This window comes from Oryza brachyantha, chromosome 10, assembly GCF_000231095.2.
Source record: "Oryza brachyantha chromosome 10, ObraRS2, whole genome shotgun sequence".
Classification (NCBI taxonomy): Eukaryota; Viridiplantae; Streptophyta; class Magnoliopsida; order Poales; family Poaceae; genus Oryza; species Oryza brachyantha.
This window is the reverse complement of record NC_023172.2, coordinates 4,688,826-4,703,754: the sequence shown is the minus strand read 5'-3', so window position 1 is coordinate 4,703,754 and position 14,929 is coordinate 4,688,826. Positions and strand designations below refer to the sequence as shown.

At 36.1% G+C, this 14,929-nt stretch overlaps 1 protein-coding gene and 1 long non-coding RNA gene across 5 annotated transcripts; both read left to right on the top strand.

The window, feature by feature from the left end:
• The first annotated feature begins 112 nt into the window (after positions 1–112).
• On the top strand, positions 113–4,404 carry LOC107305116. 4 transcript variants are annotated; one of them, XR_005812618.1, is made up of 7 exons: positions 113–233; positions 924–1,060; positions 2,444–2,567; positions 2,665–3,139; positions 3,216–3,414; positions 3,501–4,111; positions 4,194–4,404. It is a non-coding gene; the product is annotated as an uncharacterized LOC107305116 (long non-coding RNA). The 4 variants fall into 4 exon arrangements; XR_005812619.1 differs by having other exon boundaries at positions 2,665–3,414; positions 3,501–3,617; positions 3,688–4,111; XR_005812620.1 differs by having other exon boundaries at positions 2,665–3,414; positions 3,501–3,948; positions 4,036–4,111.
• A 7,530-nt stretch (positions 4,405–11,934) lies between these two features.
• LOC102713024 lies at positions 11,935–13,318 on the top strand. Its single transcript, XM_040528284.1, has one exon. It carries the CDS (start codon positions 12,253–12,255, stop codon positions 13,213–13,215), a length of 963 nt encoding a protein of 320 aa, XP_040384218.1. The 5' UTR covers positions 11,935–12,252; the 3' UTR covers positions 13,216–13,318.
• Positions 13,319–14,929: the final 1,611 nt, after the last annotated feature.

Sequence of the window (14,929 nt, the reverse complement as noted above, 5' to 3'; positions counted from 1 at the left end):
ATAAGTAAAAGCTATACAAAGACTAGAGCTCTAATATTTTGCGCTATATTTTTCATGTATACTCACTGACGTAAATATGGTTCTTAGGCTAGGTTTCGGGGAGAGAGTTCAAAGGCTCCCACGTTTAGTGCAGTTTGCCTCTACTGTCCATCATGAAATGCGGCGAACAAAATTCGTCCATCTCTCTAAACAGTAGTGAAGGTGGAGCACATGACGTGAAGAAAACACGACAGGTAATTGGACATGTGTATTTTTACGCCTTTTTATGGGATAAATATTTTCTATCCAATTTATCATTGTCAAATAACTGTTGACAGAATCAATGGTACATGTATTGCCATCACGCTATAATTCATTGTAGAGTCTGATTTGTCTTCCTTCTAAAGAGAATACAGCTCTAATTTGTGTTGCAAGCATGTATGTAGCTATTATTATTTTTTCTCTAGCTAAACTCATCCCACGGTGGACAATATATTGATAATCTATTTATCAATCATAATGACTGGTTTAATAACATCGTGGATTCCACCGGCACACTTCCTAAAATTATGCAAATTTAAATGAAACTTTAATTTCTGAAAATATCCTAGAGCTTAGGATTATATTCTACTACCATTATTTATATGGTATATAAAGTATTAAAAAATATGTGCCCTCTTATATTATCTTTCTACAAGTGCAGTGCATTTTGTCTTTTCTACTTCACTGACTTTATAATTCTGAATTAATGTTGACTTAATTATGTTCCAATATTCTCCAGGTTGTAAGCCTCATCTGCCACTAACTTTTTTCTCATGTATATAATACTTTATCAGTCACTGTGGTTAAACGTTATACTTACTGATTTTTTGTTCATACGGTCTTGTACTTAGGTCAATCAAAATACTGTGGATGATTTTTTGTTCATACGGTCTTGTACTTAGGTCAATCAAAATACTGTGGATGGTGATATGACTGCGGACTGACCATTAAAGAGAGAGACCTACTGAATGTAAACATTTGTCAGATGAGAGGCAACCATATGAAAATGAAAATACCAACGTCGATCTGCCAAACATAGGTAATGATTATATTTGTACATTTTTTATCTCAAACAATTAATCCTCTATAATTGCCATCAATTGTTCATTTTACTCTAACCATCCATGACGGGTTCAAACTTAGACTCGATATGTACTTTATTCTAGCCAATTTACATGGTGAAATCATCTAAATTTATTAATTTACGGACTACATGGGTATTGACATTTATATGTAATTATTTATTTTTGCACATAAAAATAAGTATTCTGCTCACCTTTTATTTTTTAAATAAATAAAAACATCTCCATAATATAACGTATATATGTAGTCATTGTATGCCGATATTAATATTAAATGTAAATATACTAAGATATTTTTTGGTTCACATATACGTATATTTGATCATTGCTCACTTAGATTCACCAAGCGTGCTTGCTTGGATGCTGGAGCAAGAAGTGGCACATATATGCCCTACACCTGGTCAGAAAAGTGATGGCCAGGGCTCATGCGAAACTAAAGCCCATACAGAAATAGAAGAAACCAAAGTTAAAATGTCTTATCAAACTAATGAACCTTTGAATTTGATACGTTTGAAAATTGGCCAGACTTATGATTACTTGCCACAAGGTAAGAAAGTTTAGTTACTATGTTCATTATCATTCTTTTCTTTCTATGCGTTGCACATTATATGAGTCAAACCATCCATTGCAAATTATGAGTTGACCGACTAAGATTTTATTGCACAAATGATGGTAGAAACATCACCTCAAAGCGCCAAATTAGTCAACATAGAAGATGTGTATATCGATCAACATCGAATGTCATGCCTTTTGGATAAAAATAAGTTTGTCAATGATGATGTAAGTATAACTATATTTTTAGTGAAATATTGTTGATATTTAATATTTCTGAATATAATAAAATATTCATCTCTAAACTATAGGTCATTACTGCATACATCTACAGCATGAGGAGCCAATTTAGGAGAACTGATAAGGTGTATTTTGAAAACACCTATATTTCTGACATGCTTAAACGTAATGGCACCATTGGAGTTAAAGAAGATGTCAGTGGAACTAAAAATCACCTTACAGTGAAAGTGGCAAACTATCTTAAGCATAAACTGGTATTTTATTGCTCTCTATATCTGGTAGGATATATGTTTGTATTTATATATACGTATATCTACTGACTCGACTTTATAAATAGATATTTATACCAATAAATATAAGTGACACACACTGGTATGTAGCGGTTGTCAACGCTAAAAAATCAGAGGTACAAGTATTGGATTCCTTGTTGGCATTTCAACAGTGCTGACCTCTCTACTACAGTTAGTGACTATTACATATTGCTCCAATTTTCTTAATAATAATTTGTTTCTGTCTATTGCTACTGACAATAATCATACAACTCAAAGGTATAGAATGTCATTTGAGCATTATTACTCGACAGCCAGAGCTATATACCCACGCATGGGAAAACCTCCATGTTACAACTTGGCGGATCACCGAACAATCTAAAAATCCAATGCAAGAGGATAGGTATAATGCAAAACATACTCTATTTAAGTTTTATATCAGGGATATGCTTTATGTTAAATGCATAATTGTTGCAGTGATATCTTTTATTATAATGCAGTTCTTCATGTGGTCTATTCATGCTTAAGTACATGAAATATTGGACAGGAGATACACTTTCTCGCTCTCTTACACAGGTGAATTTTTTTTTTTAAGTGAACAAAAGAGTATAACATGTTAAATTCGTGTTGTTTAGTTAGTAAATGTAACTTTATTACTGCACAAGGAGATGTTGAACTTTTCAGGGATAAGCTACCAGGCATACTATTATGTTGGAAAACAAATGAGGCTAGAGTGACGTCCAGTGGTGGTCAAGATGACGATACCATAGAGAATTCAGATGATGTCATAATGTTGGATAGTAGAATGGAAATTCCCTCTCATATCAACAATAGGGAATCCAAATTATCTGACTCTGTATCTACTGAAGAGAAATATTATTCACTTCTGTCTGTTATCACTATGATGGGTTTAAATGATTTGATAGGTGGTATTTCCAACTACATCAAAGGACAGAGCTGTGTTAAATTGTTGGAGTAAGTTAGTATTTTTTAAGTATGGGTATACATGAGTCTGCATTGATTATTTTAATATTTTCTTATTGATTCCCAGGAAAGTATGGGTACAAAATTCGAATCTGTATTTTATTAGCTTGAGTCTTACCAAGCTTCAATTAGTATTAAACGAGGATAAACCAATGGATCGTGATTGCTTCAACATGTTCGTACGGAAGTTTATGTAGGATGACATTCAGATGATGAAGAAAACCAATGGAGTAATATCAAAGCATTGTCTGGTCTTGCAATTTTGGGTAACATTTTTATAATATATAAATATAAATTATATTCACCCCTTTTGGTATATGTTTTTAAAACCATTGTTGTTTATATCTTACAGAATAGTGTTGGATTTGGTCGACACCCAAAATTTCATCAAAATCTTGATATTGTTCAACTGGCAAAGACAGTTTGTAGTTGGTCCAAAACTGACTACAACATTGCAAGATGCAAATCGGTATGATTGATATATACTTTTCTCGTATTTGTGTATGTTTGTATCTATTTTAATGGATAACCTTTTGCAGATTCTCATACCAATAGAATAGTGTGGAACCTTTATTCTTGTTATATTGGATCAAAATACAAGAAAACTCTATATACTAAATCCTAATCCTCTTAATCCCATTTACAAAAATAACCCGAATGTAAGATATGTCAAAAAAATTATTATGCCTTGCCGAGCACTTCAGAAAAGCCATGCGCATAGAATGTCCTAGATCTATATGGGTTGAAGATATAAACCTTTGGAGTCAAATAAATGTTCCAAATGTGCCAATTCACAGCAGGTATGTTTTATTCCAAAATTTCACATGTGAACCGCGCAATTTATTTTTTTTATAAATCAACAGTAAGTAACTATTGAATCTTATCAGTGAACTATCTGGTTATCTTGTTCTTCTTTTTATGCGTGCATGCAGAAATGATGAACTACAATTGTTTGCTTTCAAGGTTAGCATCAAAACATTTTTCTTTTATTATTTATAATATAATAGTACATAACATTCTAATTTATACATAAATGTATGTGTAGGATGGCTATGAGCTGAGGAGACATTCATTGATACATCTATTGACATGTCAAGAGAATAAGTGTGAAAGCAACATAGCTATTGCCGCACGTGATATCATTAAGTGTATTATTAATGCTAAATGATAGATTTAGCTAAATTGTTACATTGTATTAGCCATGGTGTTACCGAATGGTTATGTTTTGACTTTCTTTATGCTAGCAACATGACAGTTCATGCTATAACATTATATTATTTTTCTATATGGATATATTTTGTTCACAATATAAAAATATTATATTTAATTGTATCAGGTTAAATATATATATGCAGATCACAATATAAAGGGAAAGTTATGTGGCATATTAACTTCGTTTTTATGTATTTTGTATGACATGTCATGAAAAAAATAACAAGTTTATTTATGTTTATCATGACATGGTGGGAAACGTGCATTGCACGTGCACGATTACTAGTAAATCTAATAAAGAGGGAAGTTAGGGGCGCACAAATGCGTGATAGTTGGCTAGTATTTATGAAGGTCATAGTGAAAAAATCCCAATTGTATTTGTTTTACACTCTGAATTACTTTTTCTATGATTTTCTATTTTTGAAATTAATAAATATGGAGTTCACGTCAGCTTGCAGACTCAATTATATTTTCTTTATCATATTACGGTATCGGAACTTGTAATTAAGAAATACTAAGTTGTACTTGAATTAGAGTATTTTCTGGACCTATTAAATCAAAATTTGAAATTAGCAAAAATTACGAGCTCCTTTTTAGTATTGTCTAAATTCATATAGATGATAATGATTCTAGAAATATACACAAACAATATACAATATACAATTATCAATACATGAATCTAGCAATTGCCAAAAAATCTTACAATATGAAGTATCATTAATTAATTATTAGCTATAAAAAGTTGAAAAATAACTTAATATGATTTCTTAAAGAAAATTTTCTATAGAAATTTTTTTGAAAAAACGCACCGTTAAATAGTTCAGAAAGCATGCGTATGGAAAATAAGAGAATCCGACTTACTAACAACCAACGCCGAAAGTTTTTTTTTCTATGATTTAACAATTCAAAATTTTGAAATTAATAATTGTTGAGTTATTGTCACTGTGGAATCTCAATTATAATATGTTTGCGATTTATTAATTTTAAATATTTAACTGCTAAGATAGCTGATAGTAATTGTATGAAATATCTAGTGCATGCAAGTGGATGAATGCTAGTATATTAAAGAGTAGTTTATCAAATAATACATATTTAAAAATAGCTGTACCAAGATATGCATAATCCACTGCAATGATAAAAGGAGCATAAACTGCGCGTCGAAACATTCCGTTATTGTGCAGAAATATATACACGTTCAAATGCACATTTCAGTAATTGTGTCGTTAGGGTTAGTTTGCTATGGATGGTTTGGTCAAATTTGAAACCTTGCATCGTATTTAACAAAATATTACAACCTTGATTTAGGGTTTATCACTAATTCTAAATATTTAAACAACAAAGACAACTTCAGACACCAGATACAAGCTGCTCTCGCTATGCGTAGCACAAAAAAAACTGACCATTTCGTAATTGTACCTGTGTTTGTGTGTTTATTTGTCTCTTTGTTTCGGAAAAAAGGGCGCAACACAACGCAACGAACACGCAGACAAGATCGTTGAAGGCCCTGTGTCAACCCAAACTAGCAGGAGTATCAATCACTTTGATATTTGAGCACACACCTACCAGAATCCTCCAGACTGCTTTGTAGGTGCTGGGGACAAGAGCCAACAGATACCCTGCAGGCATTCCGCTCTCTTCTTGTCTCCATCTGCTTGTCCCATGATAAAGCAGCTAATTTGGCTGCATGCCAGATTATATACCAATCAAATCCCTTTCACATATCCCCACAAATTTATATAAATAACATTACTCCTATCTGGCAATCACTTTGTTAACACCAAAAATTGATAAGATTTTTAGTAGATTTGGTTAAGTAAAGAAAACTGATCGATATATTGAACTGCTGATTTCAAGAAATAATCACGAAGACCACGGCAAGACCATTTTATATATTTTAAAATATCTCTTGGATTAGTTATTTCATTTTTTTATTAGAAAAGTCTTATATCTCATGCTCACTATAGATCTGTATCAACTCGAGGGTATAAATATATACACCCAATACCTTTGTAACCTATCTCCATAGATCAATACAACACTATGGCTCATCACAATCCTAGCAGTAGATTACGATGGAGTGAGCTCTCGACTAAGTTGCATCAGTCAGGTCCGACCTTAGCACTTGAGTGATCTCTCGTCAACCTGGCAGTCGTATCGGCATGACTAGAACTTTGTCGGTTAAGTCCAATATTTTGACATACTTTATATGATGGCTAGTTATCGTATCAATTTCAGTTTAAATTACTGATGTTTCATTAATAATTTGGGTTAATCACCTGGTAATTATATTAACTAGTTTGGGACTTTGTTTAGGTCTAGTATTACTATTTCTATTGATTATATCAGATCAGTTTTAAGTTACTCTTGTATTTTGAATTAATCTGGTCAACGACTTTGTGTAAATTACGCTAACTTGATATTTACTTTTTGATATCTTCAATATCACACTGTCTTAGTTAGGTCCAATCTATCATATTGCATTTATCAAATAGTTTATATTTGAGTTGATTTATCCTGCTCATTGTTTTATCAGAGACAATTTCCTACTTGTGTTTTATTATTCACGGGTGAGTAAATATATATGAATTCAAATAAGAATCCGTGCTTTAGCATGTAATCAGATGTTTCTCACCAGGATTTATATATTGAAATTCATTAGTATGCATATAAAATAATAGAATGGATAGAAAATGGAAATCTCTGTTTTAGTTTATAAGATATTTTGGTTTTTTCTATATTCATCTATAAATTAATGCATATGTTTTATATATATATATATATATATATATATATATATATATATATATTCAGATAAATTAGTCTGCAACTAATTCATATAAAACCAAAACATCTTACAATAACAAATGTACTCTCTTCATTTTTTATTTGATGCCGTTAACTTTTGGCTCTATATTTGACCATTTGTGTTATTCAGAAAATTATATTATGTTTTTATGATTTGATTTATAATTTTGTATTTGCAAAAAATTAAATGATAAAGATGGTCAAACATTGATCCTAAATTAATATTGAAATATTTTTAAAATAAAGAAGATCAGGCTTATCGCAAAAAGAAAAGATAAAAGTAATACATGTGCAATGGAAAAAAAATCATAAATTTGGCCTGGGTTTCAGGATGGGCTTTGAAAAGCCTGACTATAGATCAGCAAGCCGCTAAGCAGCTCTGCTTGGCCCAAAGCCTAAGAAATCGAGCAAGTTTTTTCCTTCCATAAAGTATTATCTACTCCTTCCGCCGCAAAATTTAACAACTTCTGGCATTTATTTTTTTTCTTCAAAATTTAACAACTTTCACACATGTATTTGTATGCACCAATCAGAAGTCTTCACTAATAAGGTTTGTCACATATCTCATCATCCAAGGACAGCCTTTCTTCATTTAATTTCACCACCATGCTTGTTTGTCTATGAGCAGTTACAGTATTCAATGTTCATATGTTCACCGTAAAAAAAAATGTAAATTGGAAATGGTAAACACCACTTTTCTGTGTTGCATCCAAAACAATTTACCCCCTTGAGTCGTAAATATTTAATATTCATAACAAGATTTGGTCAAAATTTTAAAATATTTAGAATTAGTTTTATGATAGTCACTTTTCTGTGTGGGTTGGGTAATTAATAACAGACGGATGGTTTATATTTACGTTTGAAAAACATTGAATAAATCCGGGCTTGATATAGTAGGAGAGAATGATATGTAATATAAATTCCAAAAAACTAAGAAGGAGATGAGAAATATGCTAATGGTTTCACATTGTTTCAGACACGCAGACCGCAAATCCCCCGTGTCTGAAAAGCAACAGGGACAAATCACCAAATGTAACCAACCTACGGTTGTTGGCAAGGCAAACATCAGAGTGTGCACCAAAGTAGAGCGTACTAACAGCTTCCACACATGCATGATGAGGTCAAAAATGCAGCAGCAGATCTTGAATTGTGATGGCCACCTAATACAACTGCAGCTTCAAAGGCACATAATCCCAAATTATTCCTGCAGTATGATTAGAGGCAGCTGTGGCAAAACACATATTCTGACGGTTTATATTTCTCTTCATTTCTTCATATTGGAAGAAACATTTTGTCCCAAAACTTTATTTTGGAAGAAACATGTTGCATTGTATGATTTCTTTGGTCCGCTGTCATATTCAGAAACTCCTTTTCTTCCCTAGAGAGTTCCATCAGTCCATATCCGTGTTCCTTCCATGCAAATCTGTCATACATTTGCTGCAGTCTTCTAAGACAAGTAGAGAGACATTTTAAGAACCTGAAAATGACTGCCTGCTTGCAAAAGTGAACAGTTGCTTTAAGCAGCAGGTATTGTAGCAAGGTAAAGATTAAGCAAACCATCACCATAAGGGCCACTATATATTACTTCATTTGTTTCACGATGTGAGATTTTCTCTAGTATTGTCTAAATTTATATGGATGTTAATGAGTCTAAACACATATATAAATTATATACATTGATTAATAAATAAATATACCTGTCATATAATATAAAACGGAGTAAGACCTATCTATCTCTGCATGCTACTTTATAGTACGATATGCCGTTTGGTCACCAGGAAAAAAAATCAATAACAGGGATACTCATACAATATTATCGAAAGATAATATGAGAAGATCAACAATTAATAATTACCTGAAAGAAAAGGTACAAATGAACAATACAATATAGAGGATCAATGATAAATTAGGAATACCATCCACATGTTGCATGTACACCCACTCACAACAACCTGATTGAGAAGTTTTTTCCATGTAGGAATATTGAGGTTTGTTTATGTAAGTAGTAATTGACAAGAACACCAAAAGTTGGGTGGATTTGTTTTGTTTATTTATGGTATTCAACAACCTGATGTTTGTACTTTCAACATAGAGCCAACATTGAATTAGAAAAAACATGGAGAATACGTACATTAGATTCTTCTAAGATACAACTCCTCTTTTGGACTACATAGCTACATGGCGAGTGCCACCTACCAATAACTTCTGTTTGGACAGCTCCTAAGTTTTGATTCCACAAAGGCATCCTGATGATTTGAAGCTTGAACGGAAAACGAAACAATCTGTCCTACCATGGCCGCGTTCTGCAAGGCTGTAATTAACTTATCTCCATCGTTCTCCGTGTGCACGTTTCTCGAACTGTTAAACGGTATATTTTTTAAAAAAAATGTATAGGAAAATTGTTTTAAAAAGTCATATTAATCTATTTTATATTTTTTTAATAATTAATAATTAATTAATCATGTACTAATCTATTACTACGTTTTCTGCGTCTTCTGCGTCGGGTAAGTTAGCTTATCCCCACCTCCACCGAACGTAGCCCATGTCTAATTCGTTCTTTTCTTGCAAGGAAATCTAAACTGCCTGTGTTTTTTTTCATCTTTTGCGGAGAAACCTGAACTGACTTTAGCACAACTGTTTATGCAAACAATGAATTTTATGCAGAAAAAGAGAATATCAAGAAACCTTTTTTAGTGAATGCAAGAACCCTAGGTCAAATTAGTGTGCCTACTATCAAGCTTCAGGGTGAAACCAAAAAGGAATATTGATCCTATAGTTTGTTCTGTAATTGATCTCTAGCTGCTCATTTTCTTAAGCTAAAAGTTTAGCAAGAATTTATAGTGCAGAATACAATATAAACTTCATATTTGCGTGCACATTTTTCCTCTTCTGTGGATAGTGCGAACAGTTTGGAAACAGAGATCTGAAGACATCATATATGAGTCAAACATACCAGTCTCTCTGCTCTAAATGATGTTAGGATTTGCATACTTTCTTAGGACATTATAGCAGAACTTTTTTCTAGATCTTTTTGTGGACAAATCTACTTTTATCTCATCAGGTCACAAGAAAGGATAACAGTGGGACATGCATGTAGTGTGCAGAGTGCGAGTTCCTGAAGAAAAGGAATTGACATCTTGGGATGAAGTAGTGGTGTAAAGTTCAGTACTTTGTACAAGTCATGCAGGCTCATGTGCAAATGTTGATCTAGAAAAAGTGCAACATGATGACCCTGTTGCTACCAAATCCCTCAACAAACTTTAACTACCAGTTAAACAAATGCCACACTCTCTCCCCCATTCTCTCTGACCTACCAATCCCTTATAAACCAAAGGTCATCCTACCTTTCTCCCTGACCTGAACTACAATGATAGCAAAACATTACCCCAGTGTCCAAAATACCCCTTCTCTATTATGTCTGGTATCCTGTCAATATAATTTCATATTAACCCTCTAACTTGGTACTAATTAGCTAATCTTTAGGAATAGATGCATAGTTTGAAAACATAGTATTTTCATAGGCAATGGAAATTAACTAATTGTATGCTGGGTGGTGGATGATGACGACATATTTCACTCTCCATCTTCCTGCAAATTAATTATTACATCTATAGAAAAATATAGTGCATGTTATATTTTAAAATGTGTTTAAGTTGAAACTTTTGCCATCGGTAGCTCATAAAATGTTATCTTAATTTTCATGGAACCAATATTTTCATGACTGCTCTTTGAAATTCGAAATTCGTACAACATGTATTTTGAGTAATTATTGGCCGGAATCAATAAGTTTGTCAAATATATGCCCATGATCCCCCCGGGGGAGGTCGGTAATGTTTGTGTTTGCCACAGTACTAAATCATGAAGGATTTCTCGATATTAAAAGATACCCCTCCATTCATTATAACTATTTTAAAAGTAAAATAGTGCTAAGCCAAATATTTTAAACTTTAACTATTAATAAAAAATAAGATCGATTACGTAAAAATGATATTACCATATCTATTATTAAAAATACCATAATTATGTATATAATTAGTCAAAGTAGTATCTATAAAACTGTGTCATGATCGAAAGTTTCTATATTTTGAAACGGGGGATAAAACATATTAATACCGGAAACATGATACCTGTGATATATCTGTCCCATAAAAACCGATCGGTTTGCAGAAATCAGAAAAAAAAGGGGCGGGGCGGGGGGGGGGGGGTGGTGGGCTAGTTATTCACCCTGGGGTGAGTCACACTGGATAAATTCAGCACTGTGAGCTCAGATGGAGGGCTTGTTGGGTCGTGTGTCACATCGAATATTTAACCAAACGCCAGAGGACTATTTGGACGACTAATTACATAGAGTGTCATGAAACCATGAGACGATTTTTTAAGCCTAATTAATTCATCACTAGCACATGTGATTTACTGTAGCAGTTATGACTAATTGTGGAGTAATTAGACTCAAAAGGTCCGTCTCGCAAATTCCTTCCAAACTGTGCAATTAGTTAGTTTTTAACTATATTTAATATTTTATACATATATTCAAAGATTCGATGTGACAGATAAACACGAAAATTTATACGAACTAAATAGGGCCGGAGTAGCATTGCAACAAACAAACTGGAAGAGACATCCTTCACAAGCAGCATGTCTTCTGGAAACACTCCTGGGCCCAACACGAGCATGTCAGCTATGCAGCTCATACCTAAAACCCAATTTATCCAGTGGCAGGGGCAAAACTGTCGTTCCACACGAGGCCGTCAGTTAAACTTTCCACATCGAACCCCCGTCTCCTCCCTCCAATTAAGCAACATCACATTCACCACCACACCAGCATCCATGAAACAGAGCAAAGCAGAGCAGAGAGCAAAGCGAATGGATCATTAAGAGACGATGAGATGAGTGAGGAGGAGGCGCTGCAGTTGCCGCCGGGAAGAATCCACCATTAGCCGCCAGATGCAGCATGCACATGGTTAGCAGCATCAGCTGCTGCTGCTGCTGCTACCGGGAAAGGGAGGCAAGAAAGTGGAGGAGGAGGAAGAGAGGAAGGAAATCGTCGTCGTCGTCGTCTTGGGGTGGTGATTAGGGGTGGTCCGGCCATGTCGGCAGCCGTGTGGAGGGGCCATGGCATTGGCAGTGGCAGCAGCAGCAACGTCACGCGGCAGATCCTCAAGTGCACGAGGTGGCAGCTGGAGGAGACGACGGACTTCATCACCTGCCCCTACCACTACTACTGCGACAGCGCCTACCCGGGCGACTACGCCGCCGCCGTCGGCGCGCTCGTCGCGGCCTTCGCCGTGTACTGCCTCCTCTCCGCCGCGGCGTTCGCCGTGCTGGACATTGGCAGGGGCGGCGGCGGCGGCGGCGGCGGGCGGACGAGGAGGAAGTACATGGTGCCGTCGGGTCCGTTCTTGCTGCCGTTGGTGCTCCTGGCCCTCGCCAAGGGGCAGCGGATCAACGCCGTGTTCCCGCTCGCGCAGCTCGGCCCGGCATTGCTGCTGACGCTGCAGGCGTCCGCGCTGGCGTTCCGGAACGAGGCCGACGGCGACCTCCGGTACGCGGTGCTGGAGGCGTCCACCGTGTCCGGGATCCTGCACGCCAGCCTCTACCTCGACGCCGTCGTGCTGCCCTTCTACACCGGCACGGACGCGCTCCGCTGGTCGCGGTTCTCCGGCGAGTGCGCCACCTGCCTCTGTCGGATGGAGCCGCTCGTCGTCGGCGGCCGGACGGTGCTCTACCGGGGCCTGTCCAAGACGGCGCTCGCCATCATCTTCGCTCTCTGCTCGCGGATGGTGTGCCGGATCTACGGCGAGGAGCGGCTCAGCGCGTGGACGCGGTCGGCGCTGGAGGCCGCCAGCTGGGTGTTCGTCGCCGGCGACGGCGTCTACCTCACCGGGTGGGCGCTCGCCGAGGGCGCCGCGGCGAGCGTCGCCGCGTACGCGCTCGTCGCCGGCCTGGTGTTCCTGTGTATTTTTGGTAAAGTGTACAAGCTGTTGGCTTGGATGGAAACGAGGCAGGTGCAGTGGAAACCAAACGTCAGTGGATGCCACAATGTGGTTTGATAATTAATTTCTTTTTCTTTTTGGGTTTCTGGAGTTGTTTCTTTCTTTGATTCACAGGAAATTGTAAAGCATAATAACCCATTAATTCAGTTTTTTGTGTGTATAAAGGAAGGAAAGATTTAACTATTTTTTGTGCTATCATGTTTCATTATATTTTGCAACATATTTCACGAAACTGATATATGGTGTGTTCTTTTACAAACGGTTTCGATATGTGCAATGTTTATTATGTGTTTTAAGTGGAAATATGTGTAGATTCTATTGATGAAAGCTCTTTATAATTTTTATCTTAGTAAAGTGAAACCTACAACTAAAGTCCTGTACTAGGTTAGAATTTGGTCCCCTAAACAAAACGGTTGGAATTCGAGACTGCTTTAATTAGCCTTTCCATTTTTTTTTACAAAAGAATCACATATATTTTGCCATGGCAATGTTAATTGCCTTAGAGCAGGTACAATAGGAGGCTATAAGCAAGTTGTAAATATATTTTAAAGAGATAAGAGAAGAGAGAGTTTTTTTACAAACAGTTTCCATATGTGCAATGTTTATTATGTGTTTAAGTATAAATATATGTGCAGATTCTCTTGAGGAAAACTCTTGGGGTATGTGTGCTTTAGAGCAAGTATATTAGCAGGTTATAAGCCGGCTAAATACTGATGTGGAGAAGAGAGGGGAGAAGAGAGGAGAAGCGGGTTGTACACTTATAGCCAGCTTAGGCACAAGAACCAAGAATATCTGTGAGAGCGACATGCAGATCACGATATGCGGATCATGTATTAATGATGAAGAGCTAACTACTATATGGGTCTGCTATAAGAAAACTATAAAGAGACTTATAGCCAATTCATGGGCTATATTATTAACCTTGGTCTTATGGGTTTCCAATTTGCAACTAGGTTAGAATTTGGTCCCCCTAAATAAAACGGTTGGAATTTGAGACTGCTTTAATTAGCTTTTTCATTTCTTTTACAAAAGAATCACATATTTTTTGCCATGCCGATGTTAATTGCCTTAGGTTATAGTGTCAGCATTTGGCAGACGAGATTGGGACAAATCAACGAAAACTGCACCTTTTGTTTTGATTGGAAACGATAATACACTCGGTAGTTTTCACGTCAAGCAATGACCGAACTAACAGCTGCTTCTCTAAGCTAAAACACACCAGTAAAAGCCCTTTTGGCTTTTGACATCTGCTTTGTGGTGCCTAGCTCCTGCATGCATTCCTGCGTTCTCTCTAAATCATTCCAAAGAATGAAAATGGATTGTTGGAGATTGATCACCAAAGGAAGTAGGCCAAACTAAGTTTTCAAACAAAATGTGAAAGATTTCCGTTTTGAAATCATGTCAAAACATACATTGTCTCATTAGCAATGAGGACATTCGAAAAAGCTACGGTACCTACCTTCAAAGCCCTTCTGCCTGTACTTTTCGTTGGAATGAACCTTCTTGTCTTGTTCTGTTGCCAGTTCGATAAAAATTATACTTTCGCTCCATCAATTAGCCTTTTGAATCGTGTGCCGATGACTTTTAGCCAATTCAAAAGGAGAGGCCATTTATATCACAATTGTCCAGAGTGTAACATGTACATGGAATGATTGAAATAAACCAAGTCAATCCCATCCGTCTTTTCAAGCAACAACCAAGGAGCACCCTGATTAGTTACATGATGGAATTAATCAACCCAAGCTATTAGTCGTCGTACAAATCAGCAATT